Source organism: Protomyctophum bolini (assembly GCF_963924005.1).
Source record: "Protomyctophum bolini genome assembly, chromosome: 8".
Lineage (NCBI taxonomy): Eukaryota > Metazoa > Chordata > Actinopteri > Myctophiformes > Myctophidae > Protomyctophum > Protomyctophum bolini.
Genome location: NC_137869.1, coordinates 11,787,436 through 11,814,836, shown reverse-complemented (window position 1 = coordinate 11,814,836; position 27,401 = coordinate 11,787,436). Strand labels below are relative to the sequence as shown.

The window sequence follows — 27,401 nt, the reverse complement described above, 5'->3', positions numbered from 1 at the left end:
GTGTACGTGTAGTGACTGTGTCCCTGTGCTGTGCGTTGCATTTGCCATCACCGAACCGAGCTGCGCATCACACAGGCCAGGGCGGCCAGCAGGAACTATACCGGGGGACAAAATGGTGAAATATACAGCCGTGCAGACCAAGCCGTACACGGACCAAAAGCCCGGCACCAGCGGCCTGAGGAAGAGGGTGACTGTGTTCCAGCAGAACCCGCACTATACGGAGAACTTCATCCAGAGCATTCTGGCCGTCATAGAGCCCGCTGAACGCAAGGCTGCCACGGTGGTGGTGGGAGGGGATGGCAGGTTCTTCATGAAGGAAGCCATTCAGCTGATCATCCAGATCGCTGCTGCCAACGGGGTCAGTAGTTAGCTGCTGTACTGTACTGTATAAAATATATGACTCGCCGTGTCCTCGTCTCCATTCAAAAAGCACAACAAGCTAACGTTAAGCTAGCTGTCAACGCAAGTTAATTGACAGCGTCTTCAGTGACAACGTTCATTGATGCACAGCTGCATGATTATATATAACTTATATGATTAACTCTGAGGCAATATTGCCCCAAGTTACAGTCTCCCATTACTAGAATTTAGAATAACGTTACTTTACAGTATTCTCCATCGCTGACTCCTGACCTTTAGCTTTTTCATAATTTTAAGTTAAACATTGGTTGCATTCTGTGCATTGCACTGATTTAGATATGCTTATTACAGTGCATGGTTTTCCTGTTGTGAATATGAATCTGATAGGTGTCGTTGAGGTTCCAAAACTGTCTGTCATCGCATACCAGATGTCGACTGTGATCTTTTAGTGAACTGCACAGAGGTCAGTTTGCATGTAAAACGGTACCTTTGGCATTTCACGCACTGACCCTCGCAGAGACACCACTAACTAACTGTTTAAAAAAAAGCTTGTTCTTCATTTCAAAACGGTTCCTTTTTTCAACCCAATTTCACAAAATATAGTCCTACTGTATTTCGCAGTAGTGTTGTTGTAACATTGGGTGATGATGTTTCATAATGATGATGCTCCTGATGAGGCCATCCTCTGTGAATTTGGTGACTGAATGCTGATTGGTGGGTGGTGGGTGGGCGTGACGTGCAGCAACGTGCAGCCAGTCAGTCCTCAGAGTCCTGCATACTGGTCTGGTCTTCCCCTGTTGCAGAGATGATGGGGACTGCATGTTCAAATAGAGGGGACTCAGGGGAGACTGCTTTTTCAAATGTTCTTATAAAATATGTTGTACCTATGTTTTCCATAGATTACTGAGCATTTTCTCCACTAATGCTTGCCATTAGGAAAAGGGGTTGTGTAGTAGGGAACTTGAACCTCAGTCACATATGTTCTGCATGCTAATTTTGTAAGCACAGAAATAGACAAACACTACATGGTTAAATACTGAGGAAAATAATACTTGCTGTAGCTCAAACTAGTGTCATCATTTTACAGAAGTCACCTTTTATCCTGCCTGCTCAGACAGGATCAATGCAAGTTGCAAGCCCCCCCTCCCGGTTATGTAATATCTGTTGTACCCTTGTCATAGTACCTGTCTGTCTGTAATTGCATTGGTGCATTTATATAGCACTTTTATTCAAAGCGTTTTACATAGATAGGCACCAACCTGCACATCGGGAGCAATTAGGGGTTCAGAGTCTTGCTCAAGGATACTTTGACACTTAACTCTGGGGGAGCCCGGGATCGAACTGTGAACCTCATGGTTCCCTGCTCTACCGGCACTCTACCCCTCAGCCACTCCCGTGTCCCATTTCTTGCCCAACACTTGATTTCTCTGGAAATGCACTATTAAAAAAGATAAATGTAGTATATCAGCTAAACAAGCCCAAATTGATTAAATCAATTAACTACCAGCTGCATTATTATTATTTGCTGGGGTCCGCTATAACTACCTCTGTGTCAGTTTCAGCACAGTAGTTTATGTAGGAAACAAAAGGCAGAACTATTGTGTCCTGAGTCTTTCGTTTCCGCCCGGACGGACATATTTGCAGCCAATGAGAAAACCAACTGGACTACAGTACTAACTAGAGGATTACTGGACTAGCTTGCACATCGACTATTCACATTTTTCATATAGCCCATAAGTCTTTGCGTTTGTGTGTGCATAAGTTCCCCTTTCTCTTGCTGTGTTTCCAGTTTTGCAAGAGAAACAAGTGGCCAGGTCTATGAAAACAAGCACAAATGTGTATAGCTGATCTACAAGCTCACACCGACACATTGTGAGGTTGTACATCCGTTATTTAAAAACAATATTTTGAATATGTTTTTAACATTTTAATAAAAAAGGCAATTACATAGCATTTATCTGGGGTTCCTTGATGTGAAGAAATGTGGAAGCAAGCCCAAATAAGCAATTACTATACACTTTAGATTTCGAATCAAGCCCAAAAAAACATCAACCAGTTACTACCAATAATTTATTTGCAAGTGACTTTACAGAAAAAACACACACAGCCTGAAGGAAGTAAAGCACACACATAAGGAGCCAGTACGTTGGCGGGGGAAAATGTGGATAGACTCAGCTTGCTATTATAAAAACGTTTTAATATAAAAACAGTATTTTGAGTTAAAAAATAAACCGGTAGGTTGTGCACATCCAGTGTAAAAAGATGAGAAGTCTGCTCTGCACACAGCTCTGCTCCAGTGTTTATAATTTTACAGTTCATGACATTTTGTCCATTGTTGGCCTTCATTACTACAGTAAATTGAAACATTATATTACACAACAAACATGTACTTACATTTTGACATCATTTTGGCACCATGCTGCAGTTGTGTCATATCATACAGTTACAGTTTTAGTAAGGACATGGCAACCACATCCACACTAATAGGTTAAAGGGTAAGACCACTTTTTTGAGGTTTGGGTTGTGTAGTTACTTTGCCATGATGCAACTCCAAATGTGGACAAGAAATAAGAAATTACTGCTCCAGTGATTAGAAATTGATAATTCAAAATATGCTCCTCATTGACTTACATTGTATAGCTAAAACAGCTCTCAAAGTCACTCTCTTAGTACGTAAACAAACACAAACAAAGTTGATTCAGACAATATAGACTATAGAGCATCACCAAAACTCATGTGGTTTTATTTTTTCATAAAAATGTTAGATTCCTGTTGATTTTACTATTTGAAGATCTGGATCCGGATAAAATGGACTAATCAACAGGAATCTAACATTTTTATGAAAAAATAAAACCACATGAGTTTTGGTGATGCTCTATATTGTCTGAATCAACATTGTGTTTGTTTACGTACTAAAAGAGTGACTTTGAGAGCTGTTTTAGCTACAATGTAAGTCAATGAGGAGCATATTTTGAATGATCAATTTCTAATCACTGGAACAGTTCTTTTTTATTTCTTGTCCACATTTGGAGTTGCATCATGGCAAAGTAAACCCAAACCTCAAAAAAAGTGGTCTTACTCTTTAAATAAATAAAAATACACAATAGAACAAAAAAGCAGCCATGTTTGTAGTTTTATGACCTAGCAAACCGCTTCATTTGTGCTGGCAGTCAAGGACTTATTTTTTGTAGAATTATTTCTTGTAATGACATTGTTATTAATTCAAAGCATGTTATATTAAAAGAATATCTGTCTCCCCTCGTTCAGACTAAAAGGCATACAACATCAGAATGGCAGAATATTTGCATTAACTAATTGCACTATTGCTGTCTCTCCTCGCCTGTATTGGCTTCTGTGGGTTTGTACTCCTCTGTCTGTCCTTTCATGCAGATTGGCCAACTGGTGATTGGTCAGAATGGCATCATGTCCACCCCAGCAGTTTCATGTGTGATCCGCAAAATCAAGGCAGTGGGAGGCATCATTCTCACAGCCAGCCACAATCCAGGTGGACCTAATGGAGACTTTGGCATCAAATACAACATTGCCAGTGGAGGTCAGTGTTCTGGTCAAGTATGTAACGCTAAAACAGATTAATAAGGATGGTTGGTGCATGTCCCTAGTCCCTACCCATAATTACTTAGTAGGCTACATACTAGTTATTATAACTAATAAAATTATAATAAATATATATAATAATAAGTAAAAGTTCATCATTTGGTTTTAGTTGTATTTGTGTTTGGGGCTTACTCCATGTATCGATGCATCGTTTTAAAGGAGGAGGAGGGGCAGATGGAGACAGAGATTTGGTATTTTTTAACTATTATTCTTTGAGGCACGTATAATGTTGATTCTGATTCTAGGCATAGCATAAAAACATAACCAATGCGGTCTTGACGATGGCAAACTGCTCAGAATGTTAAAGGGCCACTTCACCCCTTTTGCAACCAGATCTTATTTTAATGATGTTTGGGAGACAAGAAACACTTCCCTAATATGTAATAATAACAATTATAACAATAATATGTGGTTTTAGATATTTTTGTATTTCAAAGTGTCCATGGGCTCCATGATGCTTTGGTCCACTACTCCTCCTTGTGGATAGGGGGAGGGCTGTCTTACTGAGACAACATGTAGTCCAGGAAATAAGTGAGCCCAGGGTCCATGACATCATGGAGTCCGTGGGGGACACTTAAATACTGAAATATACATATACAACACATATTACCCAGATAAAAACCCCAGGAAAGTGTTTCGGGTCTCCCAAACATCATTAAAATAAGATCTGGATGCAAAAGGGGTGAAGTGGCCCTTTTAGCCCAGTCCGCACCAATGATTCGCAATGCAACAAGTTGCAACTGGAAGCATTTGCAACAGAATCCCCATCCCCAAACTACACTGACCTGCAACGGGGGCAAGTTGCAACTCATTGCATAGCAAATTATTGGTATTGACTGGGTTTTCTGTTGCAAACGTGTGTGTGTGTGTGTGTGTGTGTGTGTGTGTGTGTGTGTGTGTGTGTGTGTGTGTGTGTGTGTGTGTGTGTGTGTGTGTGCGTGTGTGTGTGTGTGTGTGTGTGTGTGTGTGTGTGTGTACATTACACATGTGTACAAATGCATAATGACGTACATTGGTACTATGCAGAGCAAACAACCTAAAAAGGAATGTACACATTTGATAGGCTTTGTAATTTGTAGGATTTTCAAGACACGTTTGTGGAACAAAAATGCAGGATTGAGTTGTAAAGTGTATGACATGTATGTACGTATGTATTAGCTGCATGTAAAATGTAGTCAATTTCTGACACTGCTCTAATCTAACTGCTTTAATCCAAGGACCTGCCCCAGAGGGAGTTACAAACAAAATCTATGAGGTCAGCAAAAGTCTGCAGGAATATCACATCTGTCCTGACCTGAAAGTGGACATATCCAAGATAGGCAGAGATACCTTTGAAGTGAACACAAGGCACGGGATAAGCACATTCACAGGTATAGTGACATGTAGACTAGAGTGAGGGCACATCCCTGAACCCACAAATAAGCGTTTAATATTTCATGAGTCCATACAGGAAAAGTTGTTGTTGTGTTTGTTTGTTTACTTACATGTTTTAAATGTCAAACACACTGAGGGCTTTCACACAATGTTGACCTCACCTTTGTATAAGCAATTGAGCGTGAGGAAAAGAAAATCACCTGCACATGCAGGTACGGTGCACAGCTACACACGCTAAAACGCATGTCACCCTCGATCCATGAGCCAAGTAAATGGGAACCCCAAATGGCTACTTTGCATAACAAATTTAATAAGTGAGTGTGCAAATGCATCCTCACACCTCGAGTCGCATATTACACGTTAGCGACACAGCATTTTTGCTTCAGTAGGGCTGCTGCCAGTATCCTGTCTGCATGCAATAATGCCTCAGCCAGAAAAACCATCGAAACAGAATAGGGTAATACTCGCTCAAAGCAAACTTTTATTTTCAGCTCCTATAGAGCGTCGCAGTCCCCCCCCCCCCCCCCCTTCATGACGATGCCAGGCCCAGGAAATAATTCCCAATGCATTTTCCCCATAGACATTTCAAAAAGTATTTATTTAAATCATGACAACCAACACAATATTTTGGACCAAACAAATAATTACAAAGAAGACAAAGTGTTGTAACCTGCCGTTTTCTTGTTCTTTCTAATTATTTGTTCGGCCCGAAAAATTGTGTTTGTTGTCATGATTTCTCACAACTCGAGTTGGCTTTGTACGAGGCTTAAAAGGTCTTTAAATAAATACTTTTTGAAAAGTCTATGAGGAAAATGAACGGGGAATCATTTCCTGGGCCCTGGTATGGGGCGGGACTGCGACGCTCTATAATTCAAGGCATTCCTTGAGAAGATTTATAAAGACTAAAGACTAAAAAATCAAACCGTTTTGATGTGAGGGGTGCTCTTATCATCATACATCATCTCATTCCGGCCACAAATCACAATTTGCGTCCTCACCTTCGGCTTCAATATTTGTTTTTACACAAATCCTCAAACCTGGCCATTCATTGTCAATGGCATTCAATGTTTGTGTTTACACAAACACTCAAAGCTCGCCATTCATTGTCAATGGCTTTCAATGTTTGTGTTACCACAATGTTTGTGTTTACGCAAACCCTCAAAGCTGGACATAGGATGGGCTAGCTACTAAAAACTAATTTCCTACTACTATTTATACCCCTGTAACCTAAGTAAAATGAATATGAATCACAACATACATTATGTAGATGGACGTGCATTGCACACAAGTGCGAGTGTCATTAAAATACCTTACCCTCGAAAAATATACCACCAATACACTGAGGGTGAGTGGCAGGGATGTGGATAGACTGATGATTTTGTTCAGGATGGGGAAATAAATGACAGTAACAAAGTAAATGCTCTGTGAGCATTGAGCAGAGAAGAAAGTGATTAGAGAATAAAGGAATCCACAACATTGGCAATTGTATAAAATTAAATAATATGTGTTTAATTTACTATACCTCTTGGTCTAACTGAGTCCGTTTCCTCTTTGTCTCATGACAGTGGAGATCGTGGACTCTGTGGAAGCATATGCTGAGATGCTGAGGGAAATCTTTGACTTTACTGCACTGAAGGAGCTTCTGTCCGGAGACAATCACATTAATGTCCGCCTGGACGCTATGCACGGAGGTAGGGAAACACACAAATGCAACTCCTTGAAGCCGCATTGTGTGATATACTGATGAACAAGGGGAATTGTACCGTTGTGTGTCAAAACAAGCCAGCCCTTTACATGAGCTACACAGACTACAGAGTACATGCTCATATTTATATTTATATGTATGCTCAGTATGTGGATTGTGGAAACCTTCACACATTGCATAATAGTTTACTTACTGTAGAGATCGCATTTTGACAGCCTTCTGCTCCAAATGCCCTCCTCGCCGAGATCGCCTTTCGACGCCTTTTTTAATATATATTGATTACAGTTCACAACTGTGTTCTCCACGTGCTCATAACACTCCGGTTCGGGTGAAATGAAGAATGCACTACTGGCGGGAATACACAATTCAGACACCAGATGGGGGTATTGGTAGTAAAATAATTAAAATTCTTTTTATAACTGCTTTTGAAAGACTGGTTGAGGTGAGCAAACTTTATTTCGACTCCCAGAAATATTGTGGGTTGTATTGTAGAATCCTGGAAGTTGGAGATTAACCAAAGAAAGCCTTCCCAAGTGATTTTAAGGAGTCTGAATTACTTTTAATGGGTTTAGCTTCAGTCTTGGCTGTCTTTTTTGTACTTTTTTTTTAAATCTTCCATTAAGGAAAGGATTCTGAATAACCCTACAGACTTCCTTCCTTTTCTTTCACATTATCTATGCTTCTTATTTTGTATGTACTGTCTTTATACATTGAGCCCTCTGGTTAGCTCTACATGCTGGCATATATGTCATAATTTAAATGTTTTCAACACCTGTGTTGGCAAGGTTCTCTATGGGGAGAACCTGTAGCTTAAAAGGACTGTAGGTAGCTGATTTATATGGGACAAGTGAGGCTAGTCAATCATTTGAATGCAAGGTTTTCTCGGATAGCCCCTAATTAAATTCTTATTGTTTCTCACCTTTATATATTATGTTAATGCATTTCTTCATTATACGCCAGTTTACATAAGGCTTACACGTCATGCCGTGAAGTAAGTCACGCTTTCATGCTGGGCCTGCATTTCCGTGGTTACAGTTACAACCTCTGTTCTGATCCGGATTTCAGCTTCCAAATCCACATGGCTGCGAAACATTGCAGTGCAAAGTGTCATTTTTAATAACAATCTTTCAATCTTTTTGCTTAGTGGTTGGTCCCTATGTGAAGAAGATTGCCTGTGAAGAGCTGGGTTCTCCTGCTAACTCAGCCGTCAACTGTGTCCCCCAGGAGGACTTTGGGGGCCACCACCCTGACCCCAACCTAACCTACGCTGCTGACCTGGTCAATGCTATGAAAGGGGGACAGTATGACTTAGGAGCTGCCTTCGATGGCGACGGCGTAGGTCTTCATTTCTATATAAGGCAGTTTTATGGTGTCTCAACATATTAGAGCCCGACCGATCGGACCGTGCCAGATATTTGGGTCCGATCACGATTTGAACGAGTCTTGAACCACTCACTCATTACTGATGTTTTGACACATATTCTGTCAAAAGTGCAATAATTAAGAAAAACTTAGATTTGATCAAAGGTTTCTATTTGAGAACATTTAATTTATACAAAAAAGGAATACAAAAGAACACAAATAACAAATCTTTTGAAAACGCTGTTTTGCCTATAATGACTATAATGACCTATAATGTCAAGAATAGGGATGCCAGGTTGAAAGTGGTTAAAATCAACTGGGACACATTGGGTGCATAAGTGCCAATACTGTCATAAAAATAAAAAAAGTCAACTAATGGCCGATATATCGGTCTGGCTCTACAACACAGTGAAGTGTGACAGGTCATGAACTGGGTTCATGATGTCGGCTCACTTTCTTCTCATCTCAGGATCGTAACATGGTGCTTGGGAAGCATGGCTTCTTTGTCAACCCTTCAGACTCTGTGGCCGTCATCGCAGCCAACATCACCTGCATCCCTTACTTCCAGAAGACTGGTGTCAAAGGACTGGCCCGCAGTATGCCCACCAGTGGAGCCCTGGACAAGTAAAACACACTACATTTAATCCAATGTTTCTGAAATGACAAGTTTGGTGGGGGGTTGGCTCAGTCTATCACATAAAACCAATGTATTCAACCTTGAAGTGTGTGTGTGTTGTGTGCTTCTGTTACAGTGTGGCTAAAGCCCTGAAGATGCAGCTGTTTGAGACTCCCACTGGCTGGAAGTTCTTTGGGAATCTCATGGATGCTGGCAAACTGTCTCTGTGTGGAGAGGAGAGCTTTGGAACTGGTGAGTGAATTTGTGTGTAGGTCTGTAGGAACAAGATGCTACACTCTAGAACAAACTACAAGTTTATTAACAAAATAAGTTTAATTACAAGTTACAATTTATATTCCTAGTTAGTTTCCATATCCCCGTATTGATGGAGTCTTTTTGTAAAGGTTGTAAGCAGAGCTGAGAGCTCTTTGTGCTCTTTGACCAGAAAGTTTGGAGTGTTTTTTAAATATCCTGTCACATTCATTTCCAAGATATTCTAAATGTCCAAGATATTCTAACACTTGACATGATTGCTGGACTCATAGGGAGGGAGGTTAGAGCTTGGACTTCATTCCAGGTTGTGGTGAAGCTTGCTAACACATGTCTGTAAATACAAACCACCTTCCTCTCCCCTCTCTTCCTTTCCCTAATCTCTCTCGTCTTCCCCTCTCCTCGCTGTGTACAAGGCTCTGATCACATCCGTGAGAAGGACGGCCTGTGGGCGGTGCTTGCCTGGATGTCAATCTTGGCCACCAGGAAGCAGAGCGTGGAGGAAATTATGAAAGACCACTGGCAGACTTTTGGCAGGAATTTCTTCACCAGGTCAGCAGAGTACCATGTAACAGTGTCTGTTGAAACAATTCAACTGGTTTTGTAATGGGAAACCAATGGTTCTCAGTTGGTTTGGTAGTTGGACCCAAATAATTACTGCCTGCCCTGGACCCCGGATGACATAATATTCCATTCCATTAAAGTTAATCTTTGTAAATATATAGATATGTGCTTTACATTGTCATTCACACTCACCCATTAACACACCTGTTGGAACTTCTCACCACCGCACTGTTTATAGGACATTATATATATAGGAAATTATATGTTTGGTCCAACCCAAACCCAATTTTTGTTAATGAGACTGGGTCCCAAGACTACATTTGCGTGAACTGCTGTTCTGCTGACACAGGGTTTCAGGTTATTGGCACTAACAACTATCACTGATAAAATGATGGAGCATTGGTACCACCTAGTGGCATGTTATAGAACTGCAGTATGTTAAAAGATTGAATCGGTAGGCTGTGTCTTTTAAAGCCCCATTTCAGAATTATTTGTATAGGGATGCCAGTTACTGTTATGACTCTTACTGCAAACTGTATATGATCTAAAAAGGACAAACTAACTCATTATTGACATACGGTATATATCTGCTATAAAGTGCAACTTCCCATCCCTCACCAGGTATGATTATGAGGAAGTGGATTCAGAGGCTGCCAACAAGATGATCAAAGATCTTGAGACTCTCATGTTTGACCCAGCCTTTGTGGGAAAGAAGTTCTCTTCAGGTGACAAAACCTACGAGGTGGCCATTTCTGACAACTTTTCCTACACAGACCCTGTGGACGGAAGTGTGTCCAAAAACCAGGTGAGAGCCAGCATAATAACCACAGCCAGGGGAGTGTTATCTGTGCTGCCACACTATCAAAAAATCTGCGCACGTTTTCGGCTGCGCACAGCTTAAAAACCGGGTTATTAACACATTAGATAATTGACACAGGGGTGAAAAATGGGTTACAAAATCGTGGTTTTTAGACAGCTGGTGGATGGGAAAAAAAGCTCCACTTCCGCGGACGACTTGCGCGACTTTGCGACGGCCAGATTCCCGGAAGCGCTCTCCTCCGCAAGTCGTCCGCAGAAGTGGAGCTTTTTTTCTCCATCCACCAGCTGTCTAAAAACCCGGTTTTTAAGCTGTGTGCAGCCAAAAACATGCACAGCTTTTTTGATAGTGTGGCAGCACCTTATGTAATACTCCCATCATTTTAACCCCATGAACTTTCCCTTTACTGGTTACGTCATAATAGGCTAACATTAGGCAGAAATAGCAGATCTCCAAGCTCATGTGTCTATTGGCTATTTTTGGTGAAGGGAGGGAGGGGGAAAAGAGGGGGTCTAATCTAACCTTTGTGGGCCCCGGCCAACAAATTATATTGGGTTTAAATGGTTCAATCTCTTCCAAAGCTGTTCATTTCACCTGTTAAACAATCCTACTATAAGTCATTTGAATAAACCAAATTGATTAACCAAATTGAAACAGAGTTTCCTCGTAATTTTGGAATATTATTAGAAATCTTTTTTGTGGCTGACTTACAGTATAATGTCTGTTTTAAATTACATACAGTGAATAACCGAGAAGCCATGCATCACTTCCTCCACATAATTATTTCATTCACTTTCTATCTTTCTCAGGGCTTGAGAATCATCTTCTCTGACGGTTCAAGGATTATTTTCCGCCTCAGTGGGACAGGCAGTGCTGGGGCAACCATCAGGCTCTACATTGACAGCTATGAGAAGGACCCCCAGAAGATCTACCAGGATCCTCAGGTCAGACCCAGGAGGACTCAATTCAGCCAACTCAACAAGACAAATTCAATGATGTCATTGCACTGAACAAATTTAAGTTAAAGTTCAGAACATCTTTTGGTTGTTGACTCTCAAGAGTGGACTTAAGGCCATTGCATGCAGTCAGTACGATTTATTGAATTAGTCAATCTGTTTTTTAACATGGAGGAATCAAACTGGGGTTGATTATTTTCTTTTCATTAATTAAAAAAGAAATGCCAATAGCTAGGCAAGAGGTCATAGAGACTGTGAATCAACAGTATCCAGCCAGTTGGGCACTATGGAAAGCATTATACACAGCGTAGATGAGTCTAGAATGTTAATCTAAACATAGCCAGTGCATCAAAGATAGCATACAAGTGCAATGAATAAATGTTCTATTTTACCAAATACCTCAACATTGATATTGTGACAATATCATATTGTCAAAAAATAATGTTTAAAAACAAATCTATAATGTAGATAGTATAAAATAGGGCTGACGTGATTAAAACCAGGAAAAGACAGCACTCGTGTCAGATCATTATATAGAAAAATCTCATATCATATTATAACGATATTATAATACTGATATATTGTCCATTTGTTTGCTCAGTGCCAAGAGCCACAATGACATACTGTACCAATGTGGGCATAAGGGCTGATACTGACCACATGGAATTCAACCAATGGATATTAGAGTTAAAAAGTAAACATAGTGGAGACTATAAGAGCTCCAAGATACTTTATAGAAATTGTACCCGATTTAGGAAAAGGTCTTGAGTAGCAGTTGGATAGGATTATTACTGGAGCCGACTTCTGCGTTTGAGGGCCACAGCAGGAGAGCTGTTTTACTTGTCACGTTTACTCTATGAGCTGAGGAATTCCGCCTCCGCTCCTCTCCAAGTTTTCCTCTGCTGTCAAAGAGAATGGGCCTCAAAAGGCTTCAGTCAGGCTGGAAGGACCCCTGAACTCTGGGCCAACCAGTTTTGTTTTGGGTGCAGCGTTCCAAACACAAGTCCCAGAACTCCTACAGTATTTGAAAAGTGGAGAAGATGGAGCCGCTTGGCTTATGATTTGACTTATGGTCGGTTATCAGAGCCAGAATGAAGTGGGGGAAAAACAGCCTCAGGGAAAAATAAGATTAAGAGCTCCAACTTGACACTTCATAAAGTTCTGTTGACTGATGTAGAGAGGGAAGTAATTGAGTGCAAGAAAGAGAGAACGGAGAAAAAGAACGATGATGAGGTTCTGCCCAGGCACTATTTACTCTGCTTCATCCTCTCCAGTGCTTCCAAAGCTTCCATGACCAGATAAGTGAAAGTGCTGCTTCAGATTCTTAAGAGATGAATGGGAAATGGACCTGTGAGTCAGTTGGCTGATCTAGATTAGATTTACAGACACGGAGGGATTGTGTATTGTTTTTATTTATTTCTTTACGTGAGAGGGCCAGACTGAGTGGTGAAAGGCTTCTTTTCATTTTCAAGTTCTCATTTTTATTTATGTTACATCAAGTGTATGCTGCTCATTATGGCACAGTGAACATGTAACATGGTACATACAAAGAGCCCCTTGGTATGAACTCATTTATCAGGTTGAAATACTTTATGTAGTAAAGAATCCCCTTTCTGGAGTTACTAAAAAAAACACTATATCATTGTAATGGGGTGTGACTGCATTGGCAGTTACAGTAACACAATAACAATAACCTTGAACAGCTAAGGTGGATAGTGTTTCTGTGATGCCAGGAAATTATATCGGAAATGATATAGTCGCATGCGGCTCCAGTTTGTAGGAGGAAGCAGATATCTTTTAACTTAATTAAATTCTGTGTTTTATCTTTGTGTACAGGTGATGCTTGCTCCCCTGGTAGACATCGCTCTGAAGACCTCTCAGCTCCACGAGAAGACTGGACGCACAGCCCCCACTGTGATCACATGATTTACTCCACCCAAACACAGGTTAACACACAAACACACACCAACAGGATACCTCCATCCACTGCTGTTGTGAAGTTGCCCTTGAGTTCTGCTGTACCAACCACACCTGGGCAAATTAATACCCTAAATGCATTTTTGATGTGTGAAAATATGTGATAAGCACTTGATTTTTATCTAACAATGAGTGTCATGTGTCTGTGTCAGTGTTGTGAGAATATTCAGATGCATATTTGTCTTAATCTGTTATCTGTTATTTACCACTAAGTGGTGGAAATGATAAACTGGCTGTTTGTCAGCAAATGGGGGCAACTTCACCGTACTCTCCTCCGTCCCATGAGTCCGTTACTGACCTGGTGCCTTCCCCCCCAAAAGCACCACATCACCTGTTCCATGAAGCCACATCCCAAGCCTTAAGAACTAACACTTAAACCACAAATAAAACAAACCACAGAATAAAAGACAGTCATTGTCTGTGATCTTTGTGGTGCATCTGGTTACAAATCATGTTAATGACAAGCAATAAAATGTTTGTCTGTATGTGCGTGCATGCACAGACACATCACTCCCAAATGCAGAGGAGTATGTGGAGGAATTGTTTAAACCATCAATATTCTCAGCAAATAAAAGCGAGTAATGGCAAGAGAGCACAAAACACGGAATAAAGAGTGAGCGGGGCGATTAATGATGAGGCCCTGCAGCTGGGAAACATGTAGATAAAAACAGACGATCCACCAGGAACAAACATGCTGTACTGCTGTAGCTACAGACTTAAACAAACTCATCAGGAAGACCAAGTGTCTCCAACAAGATAATGCCTCTCTGAAGACATTCTTGAGGTTCACAGTGGAGGATAAACTGATTCATTCTCGTCCTCCCGCTTTTGAGAATGTGAGAAAAAGTTCGCCAGTGTAATGAGATAGTCAACATTATCCTGATTAATGATAAGACTTCTTAAACTTTGAGCTGGGATTGGAGTCCCAAAGGCTGTGTCTGTAGCCAAGAGCGGAAACAAATTTTTGGGAAGTGGTTGGAAATGTAGTCATTCAGGTGGAGAACAACGGGAACAGAAGAATGCAAAGTGGAGGAGAACTTATAGCTGCTTTTCTGATCGCTCACTGCCAGTGGATTTATGTCAATGTTCTTTTTCTCCTCAACTCACAACTCCAATCTCTCTGGACCTAAATTGCCTACAATTTAGTTAATGGGAGTGAGGGTGGAAAATCAGGTGCAGTGGTGCACCCACACATTAGAGAATGCTCAATCTTTCTCCCTGGACACGGAAAGAAAAATTGCCATGAATCACAGATGGGACATTTTCCACCAATTTCTGTCATGTATTTTCGTTCATGCCAACACGAACATTTCTAAATGTTAGACAAGCTATCATCCCTGAACACAAGCAGTTTAACCTAAACCAGAAAACTAACTTTTCTTACTGATTCCTTGTTCACATAAGCGGCAAGCCCCATTATACTGCACTTTATAACCCTGTGTTTCAAAAAGTGTTTTATAATAGGATAATAGGTTTATTATTATTTAATTATTATTAACAATAATATAATTATAATATGTGTTGATTGCTACTGTGGTCATTCTTTTGTTTATGTTTAGATTGATTGGGCAGACTGCTGGTTTTTAAGGCTTTCCATCAGCCATCAAAGGTACAGGCTGTGGCAGGTGGGATGTGTAACTGTTTTAAATAGTTCCTCTGTATTCCCATGGGCATATAAATAATTGGGTGGAACCCTTTTCATGCTGCTAGGGTCCTGTATTGTTCAGACCGTGTGATGCTGACACTGCGATGCATAATGTGTTCCCCTTGTTCAGACAGTAATGGCTTGCAGGTTGTATATGGATTGGCTGTCATTACGTCAGGTAATCACAATAAGGCTTACATTAAACCGGCCTGGTCCACAGCTATTAGATGTTTAAATGGCTTTCTGTGGGGCTGGCAGGGAGCCTTTTATTTTTGCAACAGTCTGCAGATTGCTCTCCTACACGGCACAGGAACAGGGCAACACATCAGCTGACAAAGACATCATTCTAATCTAAAGGCTTCAAACACGGCCTGAGGAAAGTGCACAGCACCGCACTGTGGAATGAAGTTTGACCTCTGTGTTTCTTGTGGTTCTGCAGGTTCTATTTTATTTTAATGCAGCATGGGTTTCTCCTCATTCTATGTTGTCATACATCATTTTGTAGGAAATGGGTGAAATATGATGTGCCACCATCTGGCTGGGACTAATTATTTTTGATCTGTCTGTTCCAGACTAGTGTGATTGTGTCGTAATTTTGTTTCAGCAGGACGGAATATATTATTGATAGAATATCTGATTCCTTCTATTGTAAGTCAATGAAAGCAACAAGGATCTAAGTGGTAAGATACTGATGAGGAAGTAAAAAGTTACACTTTAGGCTTTATTGAGTTGTGTTGTTTGAGAGAGGCCAGTGGGCCACCACTGGAGGCAGAATGTAAACATTGTACAATGTAAACAAAACCTGTCTCCAAAGCAGGACCATGTAACACTGAACAGGTACATGCCCAGGATCCACGAGGGGCTCAAGACACTGCACTATAACCTTGACACATACAAAGAGCCTTCTTCATGTTGCTCTGATGATCACCCATATGTCCACTTAAAACCAAGACCACTACTGACGTGCAACACTAGTATTTCCAATATGTTGAAAGATCCCTGTTAGAAGCGAATGCCACACTTTCTATTCCTGTGTGAACTCTGAACTCCAAGCTTGTGACCATGAATGATGCTATCCTAAAGCCTTTATAGTGGAGCGATGTACATTCTGGGAAATGAATAGGGTTTGACAATGTTTTTGACAGGGCACGTGGGGATAGCAAAGTGCCAGATAATCAGGAAAAGCAAAACTGTAGAGGTAGAAGTTGTAGAACATCACCATGAATCACCACCACCTTTTCCCTCACCGTTTCCTGGGCCTGTTGCAGTTGAAATGTACAGGATGATCTGTGAGGCCATAAAAGTGTTTAGAGCCTGTAGGAGATGAATAGGAGCGTTTCTGACCACACACTGAAAGTGAACACAGCAGAACGGAGCCTGGACGGCATCCACAAACCACTCCATCCTTTCTTCCGCCTGGCTCTCAGTCAACGCACGCTGAGGAGACACTAGACTTCAGAGGCCCATTGTCTTCTCGGGTGTATTTTTGGTGGGGAATTTTTTGGCTCTTATTTTAGGATTTCATGGAAGAGGGGAGGGAGAGAGTAATGTTACTGAAGATGTAGTCTCTGCCAGTAATACTCAGCACATATGAATCTTTTCAATTAGAACTGTGTGCAGTCAGTATAGGGTTGAGATGCATTGGGCTTAACAATAACAACAACAGCTTGTCTTTTTAGCTCTACTTACAAATACTTTGCTGATATTAAATAAATGCCGCTGTGCTTAGACTGTATTTCACAACATGGGAAATTAATGGTTCAGTGTCAAACTCTTGGGAAACAACCAAATTAAACAAGAGAATCTCTGTTTGCTGTGGATGCTTGACAAAGAGATAACCGTTTTCTAACATATTATCCCTCAAACATTGTTTTTCTGCGTAGAATCAGTAATCAACTGACCAGAGCCAGTACAGAAAAACTACAATTCATTGCCCCTTACATCCAGGACACCCTATCCCTATGAAACCTAACATGAACACATTGCAATGTGACGTGTTTTTGTGAGCTTGTAGATCAGCTATTTGAGCTAGTTTTGAAATAGGGCTTAATTGGTTAATTCATTTATAATATATATTAATAACATATTGGTCTAGAGAACTTCTGTTAAGCGCAACGTTACCTACCCTTTCTCACAGACTCATAACAATTTGAGCAAGTGTTATGATTTGAAGGCACACAAAACCCTGTAAACAAAGGTAATGATGTTTTTATCCAACTGCAGTGTAACACGTCCCATCCATCAGATTTGGATGAGAAAATAACAAATAACACAGAAGAGGTTTTTTTTTTATGAACCAGATGCCTAAACTGGCTGCCTATTAGGAGCATGCTCATACTATAATCCAACGTGTCAAATTATTGCATCACACTTGCCAGTTAACAATTTAAAATAAATGACAGTACATAACAATTAGACTGGAATATCTGAATACATGGGGGTCTGGACTGCTAACTAACGAAACAGTTACTTTGCAGTTACTGCTATACAACTGAAGACACAGTGTGACACATTGCTTGTTCAAGTTCAGTTTCAGTTTCCTCCCACAGTTTTGACAAAAAATATAATAGGCCTACTTGTAAGACACACACTGTTACTGTTTACAATAACAGTGTTGCAATGAGGTCTGCTACTTCTGCCTTAGTTTGCCAGTTGATCACTAGTAGCCTGACACTCAGCCAGAATTTCCAGTTGCAACAGATTTTTTATTTTTTTAGCAGTGCCTCCATTACGGAGCTATGTGTGTCCCTATTTATGTGTATGCGTCCCAGCACGGAAAGCTGCACCACGATAACTCCGTAATTTCTCAACCGTTCCGGACGTGAGAAGGCTCACCGGAACCAGGCCGCCCCCTGTGCACGTTCCTGGGGGTCTGGATGTTGCGGGGACCCCCACACGTTAACTCTGTCATTTCTCGACCGTTTCGGACGTGGGGCGGCTCGCTGGAACTGGGCCGCCCCCCCCTGGGCGCTCACTTCACACAGGTGTGATTGTCTTTATTTTTTGGATGGATGGGTGTGACTGCTAGAAAAATTAGGCTAGGGTACAAAAATAATATATAGCAGATCTACAAGCTCACATCGGCTATTTTCTTACACCATTGTACAATAACGTATATAAATAGAATCATTGCTAAGAAAATAAAGTTACAGGTTACAGCCCTAACCCTTAGGGGTTTAAAGACACTTTTAGTCCTACATAGTGGTAACCAATCACCTGATTACCACCATATTGAAGTGCAACTCACATGTTTGAAGGGCATGCGGATGGGCAAGGGAATGAAGTCAGTGCAATGAGATCACTGCTCTCTGTCAGCCATTTAATGATGCCTCAATTGAGGCGGAAACTATCTTATTTTATCTGCTGATTGAAGATTGTACAAAGTGCTAACACATTTCCAAGAAATAAGAAAATATAAATGGATGGAAGGATACTGTGATTAAAGTCATCTGAGGACCTGAGAAGCAACAGAGAGAGAGAGAGAGAGAGAAAGAGAGAGAGAGAGAAAGAGAGAGAGAGAGAGAGAGATAACAAAGTGAGTGCAGCAGATTTGAAAGTCCATCAGCACCCGCATCTCTTCATCTCTTTTACTAACTGGGACGTGATCAGAGGTTACGTCAACTTTGAAACAAGGAGCTGCCATCTGCTATGTGTATCATACACTAGGAAGCTTGAAGGACCAGCTCTTCAAAAGAGGCCTCATTAAGGTTAGATGAGTTTTTCTGTGCATGGCTGGAATTCAAATCTACTTTCGGAAACACAATGATGATTGAGCCCCCTTCTCGTCCAGAGCCTGTAAAGAAAACAGTGAAAACTGCAGCTTATTTTGCCTCTTAATTTACAAAAAGGCATTTCACTGAACTAACATATGATGTCCATCACCTCACACATAGTCTTGCAGTTTAATTTGCAATTTAATGTGTTTCACTTTCAGTTTTTTTGTGATATTGTGTGTGAGCACAAGCCCTTTGTTGTAATACTGTATGATGATGTGACATCACACACCCATGCACAAACACACGCACAGTCACGCATGTGCACACATACACTCAGTGTGTTTATTCCAGAGTGTGTGGAGATGTAGAGTCACAAGACAGTCTCCAAATGCTTTGCTCATCGATCTCTGACTGTCTGCCAACACAAGACTAGTAGAGAGGAAAGTCCCTGGAATTTCTTCATCCAAACACATGAATCATTCATTTTAAATGACTTTAAAATTACCGGTATGCATTTTTATGCAGAATCATTTGCGATGGGCCTGGTCCAGGCACCTAGGCTGGTAATCCAACCTGACAGCGTGTCGCAGGTTCGAGTCCCGAGCCCAACGACCTTTGCTGCGTGTCTTCCCCCCATCTCTCTCCCCCGTTCCTGTCAAACTACTGTGAATCTATCAATAAATATCTAAAAATAAATAAATAAATAAAATAATTTGCGATGTGTACAGTAATATAATAATCTTACATTTCTAGATTGCCAAACAACTACTAATGATGAAAAATTATAAGGGCAACTGCGTTAAAACTGAGACAAAAACACATTATTGTAACCAAATGCTTTTGCCCTTCAGCCAAGAGTCCAAAATGAAAATGACATTCAGATGGAGCCAAACAAGCGATGGCAAGGAAGGCCTGAGTTTGGTTCATTTTTCTTATAGTAAATGGAATAAGTGTAGGCTACATACGGGAAGTTTTGAATATTAAAAACAACTTGTTGTTATACCCAACATATGTGCATGCATGTCCTTGCTTGCACTATTTCGGTCCCACTGACAACAGAGGCTCTTTTTGTGCGAATTAATACATTCATTTTCTGTTTATAGTCCTCTGTCAACTTTTGTATGTATATTTTGTCCTTCTTCTTGCAGTATATTACCATATCTTGATAAAATTTAAATTAAAATGTTGACCACAAATAATAAAAAGAGTTTCTGTATACATTTTAAACTAGCTAAAATACTGGAAACCCTGATTTGGAGTTGTAAAATCAGGCCATGCCATTTCCACCTTGTAGCAATCATAACTCTGACCTTCAGTTCCACAACTTCGCATATTCACTCGCACTGGTGTAAAGTAACTAAGTACATGTACTCAAGGGAATAGTCATCCAAAAAATGACTTATTACCAATTATTGATAGAAAATACGATATTTTTGGGTGAACTACTGAATACGGTAAGTACAATTCAGAAGAAAACATTGTACTTTTGTCAACTACAATTATATGAAAACTTTAGTTACTTTTTTTAGTATTAGAAAATAGCAGATCTACAAGCTTGTAGATTGTCTGTTTTCAAAATATTTTGGGATATTCTGCACAATGAGTACTTTTACTTTTAGTACTTTAAGTATATTTTATACCGTTGTACTTTCACTTATACATTTTGAATACTTCTACTCGTAACAGAGTATAGCCTATCTACATTGCAGTCGCGAGTACTTCTTCCATGCTCACTTGTTATCTCCAGACTCTGGTCTGCACCTCTCCAGGGAAGCACCTCACTGTGAAGCTGAGGGGGTCAGGGATGATAGGTTTTGATCAGGGGCTTCAGAAGCCAGCTGGGGGCCTGTGGGCATCTGTCTGGGGATTGACGAGGCACAGGGAAATAAGAGGTGAAGCCCTGATTATTGTGAGTCATGAGCCTTCCCAGTACCATCACTTCAAACAATCGGACAAGCACTCCACACAGTAAAATCCTCTGTGTTGATTTGAGTCTTGGTGTACAAATGTAGACCCACCCTCAGAGTTACAAATTCTCATTTGAAGAAAAAACTGAGTCTCCTCTTTATGCTAGGCTTATAGTGTTCACAATTAAGTCTTCTTTATCAAAGAATCCACTCTATATTTTCAAATTGTAATATGATTAAGATAATTTACAGGTTTAATAATATTGTAAATTAAAATAACCTTTTAACTCAATCTCTCCCAAATTGTGCTGTCCAGGACACAGGCTCATTTTTATAAGCTTGGGTAGTTGAGTCCATTGGTGGAAAGTAACTAAGTACATTTACTTAAGTACTGTACTTAAGTACAATTTTGAGGTATTTGTACAAAATTGAAATATTGTACTTTTACTCCATTACATTTATTTGAAAGCTTTACTTACTAGTTACTTTGTATAATTTTATTTGGGTTATTATCACAAAACATACATTGACTACTTCAGCCCTAGGCCTATATACATTTCAGGCATTTGAAAATAGCCGATCTCATGTGAGTACTTTTTCTACCATTGGTTGAGTCATATACCTATAGAGTCATAGAGACGAGAGTGCTGTCCCAGTGTTGGCAACATGATGAAAGTGTGTACAGTAGGCTACAGTAAGTAAAGCAAAGTTACCATGTTTACCCAGGGTAACTGGACTAAGCTCAAGAACTGTAGCATACTACAGTACAGTATGTATATAGTAGTGGTAGGCCTACATAACACTCTGCAACTCTTGCAAGCTGTGGAGTCACTAGAAGATTAGAACAACCATTTTTGCTACACCTGGTCTTTGCTTTGACAAACCATTGACCAGACTGTATACATTTAAGAGCTGGCTTCAGACAGTTCACATTTTGATTAATTGAGGAAGTGTACTTTACCTCCCAAATCAAATCGGGCATGAGGAGGCTGACATAACCAACCGAATGAGAAATAATTGAGAATGAATGTTCCTATCTATAAGCAAATGAATTGCAGTTGTTATTTACATTTCTGGGGTGGTTCCACGGTAAGTTGAGACGCCAGCCGTGACAGTTCCTATAAGCAACACGGGGTGGCGACACATGGCGTCCTAATCAGAGCCAGGTGGCTCAGTCACGGCGGAGAGGAGAGTCGCTCACAGCAGCACAGTATTTTGGAAGCGTGGTGCGGCGCTCACAGAGGGGGAGAGAAGGGGGAACGTCAAAGTATCCGTGGATCCAGTGAGTGTGTGTGAGAGAGAGAAACAAGCAGAGACGGAGAGTGAAAGGACTCCGCCGCGGACTTGTTGCTTCTGCAAGTTTATTGTGACTTTATTGAGCCATTTGAAGCGGCAAAACAGAAAAGACGGACCCGGCGAAGTCGTCACAGATCTTGCACTTGATTTTATTTTTGTCACGGAATTGCATTTGCAGACGTGCTTAACGGTGGTAGTGGATGTAAAAAAGGACTAGCGTTAAAAAGCACTGAGCAGGAGGAATGTATCCAACTTGGGCAACAGTCACACGCCGTCTGAGAAGATGTCAGAGCAGCGTCATCTGGACCGTCGTGCTGCTCCAGTTTGTGCTGGACATGAACGCAACTGGTAAGAATTCATAACTATACTTGCTTTTTTTTCTTTTCTTTTCCTGTTGTGGGTCTTTTGTTTTTTGTTATTTGTTTACCGCTATGTATTGTTGTACCCTCTCTGCGTTTCATTTTCGCACGCATGATGATCAATCAATGAATCATCCCATAATGTAATACTAACGTGTGATAAATATCCCCAAAGTCCACAATTATGTGTCTTTCATAATAAACTGCCCCACCGGCCACCAACATGCCCCCCCCTCTGCCGCCGACACATGCAAATGATCTTTATTTTTAAGCTCTCTTGCCATTGTCCCGTGAAGGCTCTTCACTGTGAGGGGTTGGAGAGAATCCATTCACACTGACTTGACTCCATTGAGAGACAATAGTGGCCTTAACTAGTAGAGGCAGATAACTAGCCCTCCCTCGGCTGGATGGCAATTGTATTGACCCACTTAACAATTCAGTTCAAGTTAAAGATAACCAATGCATGCATATAGGCTTAACACGCTTTAATGCATAAGCCAAGAGACGCACTGTTGGGTTTGCACATTTCGTTTAATGCAACTTTGCAACTTCCGTCACTGAGTTTAATTGATTCATAGGCCAACGTTTCCTTACTGATGTTATAAACTAGTGGTGACGCATGGATATATTTTTAAAGGCACTTCACAGTAACTCAATGGGTTATAATGACAAATGATAGTAAATAAATACAGTAGCATAGGACATTCAATTAGGGAAAGTTGCTCACTTATTTCCTCAGTATGTTTGCATGAGCAAGTGTGCATTGTCAGAAGTTGTTGCAGCTTTTTTATTTTATATTTTTGTCTAGGCCTACACGATGTAGTTGTGCTTCATCCTTCCACTTGGGCGGCAGGCTAATGTCATGTCTTTTAAGTTTAACAGGAAGAAAAGAGGACACACGTCACCCATTAGTGTATAAATTGCCCACCAAGCCTTTAATATAGGCTTATACGTCTTTTTTTCTTTCTTTTTTCTTGATTTGTGAAATAAATCTTTGCTCTCTTTCCGGAGGGGGTGGGCAAGGATTCCCTCTATTCCGAGATGGATAGTGATGGATTATCTTCTGGAGGATTTGTCAGGGTCTGTTTGGATTATCATGGTCCTCCCTAAATGCTTTGGTGGTTATTTACAGTGAAGGTGTATACTGTACAGACTGAATTTAATACAAGCTGAGCCTTACTGGCATGGCCCCACTTTCTTCATATTCTCTCTCTCTCTCTCTCCTGTCTCACTTTCTCTCTCCTGTCTCACTCTCACTCCCTTTTACTTTTCCTCTCTGGGCCAAGAAGAATGTTAATCCATGATACTTTGACTGGATGAGTTATAAATTCTTCAGATAGGGGTTTTATGATGGAACATCCGGGGGGAGATGCCAACTCGTTGTAACTATTATGGATTTACTGATGTGTGGAAACGACTGTGCATCCTCCCCTCATATTGAAATTGTCTTTGTTTAAAGGGATTTACTGGGTATACGTCACTGACAATTTTAGAAAGTTTACTCTGTGTAGCCTAAACAAAAATCATTCCATCTATGCTTGAAAGTAAAGTCCCGTCTTCGTGTCTCTACGGCTACGCAATCTGGAGCTGATCAAATTGTGTCATTAAAATAATCTGAGGCCTTGTGACAAACATTTCACTGTATACTTGTATGAGCATGTGATAAGTAAAACCTCTTGAATCTTGTGACTACTGTACAGTCCACACAGTTTAATTATCTAGTGAATGGAGCAGCACAGCATATGCCCTGATATGATATATGATCTCTTACCGGTAATTCCTTGTAGCTGATATGGGAGTGGATATTTATGATCAAGAACAGCCTGGCAACTGTGCAGATTTGGATTGGTGCGTATGGGGCCAATGAGTAGGAATGTACAGTAAAGTACAGTAGACCCACTCCCAAGTCTGGAAAACAGTTCTGGCAGCGACATGGTCCTTTGAAGAAACATGTGTATAGAAACCTTGATGTATTAGAAAGTCATGTCCCTGGTGTCATCCTTTTCTTTACTGTAATTGGCCACATTGTTGACCTGTTTGTTGAAAATTGTTTGGCGTTTTCGTCAACTCGTCAACTCGTGTACATGCCATGCCAAGTACAAAACAACCAATGTGTTATCGAATATACTTAGTTGTCAGATAATTAGTTTCTAAAACTTTTTTTTATATGGGGTTTCACTAGGACACCAGCTATGCGATTCTGTTTTTGAGAGACTTTTCCCTTTTTAATAACAGTCAGGAAGGCTATAAATCATGCTGTGTGGAGCTGCCTCAGTGCAGATTTCATCAAGACACACTGTTGACACTAAAGGCACTTTACCTCTGGAGGGGGATGAGGGGGAGACTCCTCTGCAGTCTGCACTCTAGGCTGGGTCTGTAAGAGGTTGTCCTTCTTTGTGCTTTAAAACTGTCTTTCTAACACAGTCGGATATTGATTGCTCCCGATGTGGAGGACGACAAAGTCTGTCATGTCTCCTAGTCATGGTATCATAAATTTGGTTACAAATAGATTTAGGGTGAGAAAAATATAAATCTGCTGCTACTTCTCCTCATTAAGTGTGGGCCACAGGCCATGGTAGTTTATCATCATTCTGGGAAAGGCATTGGGAACTGTTCAGGTCTGGCCTGTGTGGTATAACTATTAAATACATGGATCTGCTCTGTTTCAAACTTAACTCCAACTATGTGCAGTGCGTGCTATGCTAACTCAACGTTGGTGTGCAACTGTGCATCCCTAAAAGTTTTTTGGCAGACACTGAAGAATGTAGCAGGAAGGAACTGTATGTGTGAAACAGATGGATGTTTTTATTTTGTTTAATCTTTTTTGGGATGAGTGTGGGGGATTTTCGTTGTGTTTTATGACAGGTTGATTCAATTTTGAACGTGTGAAAATGTCAAGAAAGCCATGCACCCTCATTTAATCAACACATAAAGCCATAAATCATGGTTTCTGAACTCTGTTTTATGTCACAGATTTAAAACATTGGTGTAAACCATGTCATGCATGGGCAATTACGTACTTCACATTTGTTATTGAGCACAAGACTTGCCAAGCTTCAGTTTGGTTCATTGTTGCCAGAGGGCAAACTAATTTGAAGATGTTGCATGCATGCTAATTGTTAATTGATTTATATAGCCAGTTAGTTAGTGGGCTATGTTGTTTCTCCTCCCATTTTAATAATGCAATACAAGTTAATATCTAACAGAATTTCCCCAAAGCATAGCAGTCTCATCTAGTTGGGAACGCAAGGTGTGGAGAGTATTAGTAACTCAAGATTGATGTTTGATGCTTGTAAATGGCCCAGTTGTTTTAATTTGACTTGAATGTACTGATAAAATATGGCCAGTGTTGAGAGAATAATTTTCAAACATTACCCAACAGTTTAGTGTTTTGTTCTTTGTGGATGTACAGTATTATGTCGGTGTACTGTGAACCTCTGTGCTTTTTATAGGTGGTGAAAGGTTGAAAGTTGCGCTCTTTGCAGGAGTGTTCTCTTTAGTTTATACTGCTTGCCCAGTGCCACTGCCTATATGGAGATTGGATAATGCTTTTTGTTGTGGTCAGGATTCCCTGGAGAGGCAGTGATTCATTGTAGGCTAAATATACTTCACTCAGATCCTCGTTTGAGATGTTTGATAAAGTCTCTACTTCTACAAACTGAAGCCAAGCATGGAAACCCTTTTCCTGCAATTTACTTTCTGAACAAGAGGTCAAGTCATGGCAGAAGAAAATCTCTATGGGATTGAGAAACTATTTTTTCAGTAAGAATTTATTTTGTAACGGTGTGACAATGATGACAGTGTGACACTTTAATGACTCTAATAGAGTAAGCCACATGATATGTATCACAGGCCTTTCATGGTTTAAAATACTGTAGGAAATGGCTGTGTAAAAAAGATCCTAATTTAATTTCATTGTGACCACTTTTCATTGCAGTTTCATCCAATTACCACATTTGTCGGTCCTCCCTTACCAACGTTCTCCCTGACTTGATGCAAGGAGAGGCCATGCTACATTTCATTTAACAGAGGGCGGGATGAAGCATTGCCTTTTAAATTCCCCTGTATGTGTCACTGTAAATCTTTTTGAAACCCTGTTTGCATTGCATTAAGAGCTTCAGACACCCCCATCACAGGCAGACGGGCAGATCTCTCTCCATCCACAATTGCCTCTTTGTGCATGTGGAGCTCCTGCCCAGCTAATAAATACCACAACCTTTATGGGCTTCTCAGCCAAAAAGATTAATATTGATATATATATATTAAAGTGTGCACAACTTATCAGTCAATGGAGAGGGATTTTTCCCCCCACCTAGATGCGCCAAGAGTCAGATTTCAGTCTAAAAGAAGAAGTCTTTTATGCATTCATAATTCTTCCTAGTTCCTAGCTACCGCATGTTCATACTTCTCGGAACATTTTCCCAATGAAGTACTAAACTATCATCACATAGCCAGAGCTGGAGACTGAGGGTAGCGGTGGTGAAATCATTTACTAGGGACTTCTCAAATGATTAATGATGCATGGGGCATCTACATCCTTTAGCTGGGCATTCCCTGTTCTGCTGTATTTTTGAGACAAAACTTGTGAATGTCGATAGAAAAGAAAACTGAAGGGCCAAGCTATAAAATGGATTCCCCAGTGCACTGCATGCCTTACGCAAAGGTGTCATTTTTAGGGTTTTTAACTTTTAACGTAGGATACTAGGATATTCAGCAGAGGTAGATTGCCTGCTGTTTAGACTGAAGAAGCTATAGGTCTGAAGTTTACCTGTTATACTAGTTCCTTTGAGGCACAACATTGTTCTCTTTGCACTCTACTTATGTCATTATTTTCCTTGTTTGTTGACTAGGGTTTATGCTTA

The 27,401-nt window shown here is 40.5% G+C and overlaps 2 protein-coding genes across 2 annotated transcripts in view; both read left to right on the top strand.

Annotated features, from left to right (window-relative positions):
* Positions 1-16: 16 nt before the first annotated feature.
* Positions 17-14,022, top strand: pgm1 (phosphoglucomutase 1). The gene is made up of 11 exons (XM_080771283.1): positions 17-358; positions 3,751-3,913; positions 5,193-5,345; positions 6,915-7,040; positions 8,199-8,389; positions 8,886-9,040; positions 9,169-9,284; positions 9,719-9,854; positions 10,488-10,671; positions 11,493-11,627; positions 13,476-14,022. Exons 1-11 carry the CDS (start codon positions 113-115, stop codon positions 13,563-13,565), a joined length of 1,695 nt encoding a protein of 564 aa, XP_080627409.1. The 5' UTR covers positions 17-112; the 3' UTR covers positions 13,566-14,022.
* An 8,110-nt stretch (positions 14,023-22,132) lies between these two features.
* Positions 22,133-27,401, top strand: part of ror1 (receptor tyrosine kinase-like orphan receptor 1) — a 142,356-nt gene continuing 137,087 nt past the window's right edge. Inside the window, exon 1 of the mRNA XM_080770331.1 lies at positions 22,133-22,528. Within this exon, the coding sequence (XP_080626457.1) occupies positions 22,423-22,528 (106 nt within the window). The 5' untranslated portion in view covers positions 22,133-22,422. The remainder of the gene's footprint in view (positions 22,529-27,401) is intronic.

Excerpts from the sequence above, each read along its gene's own strand:
- pgm1 (XM_080771283.1), top strand. The coding sequence starts at position 113 with ATGGTGAAATATACAGCCGTGCAGACCAAGCCGTACACGGACCAAAAG. Across the intron at positions 7,041-8,198 it reads CCTGGACGCTATGCACGGAG|TGGTTGGTCCCTATGTGAAG; the intron begins GTAGGGAAACAC and ends CTTTTTGCTTAG. Across the intron at positions 11,628-13,475 it reads AGATCTACCAGGATCCTCAG|GTGATGCTTGCTCCCCTGGT; the intron begins GTCAGACCCAGG and ends CTTTGTGTACAG.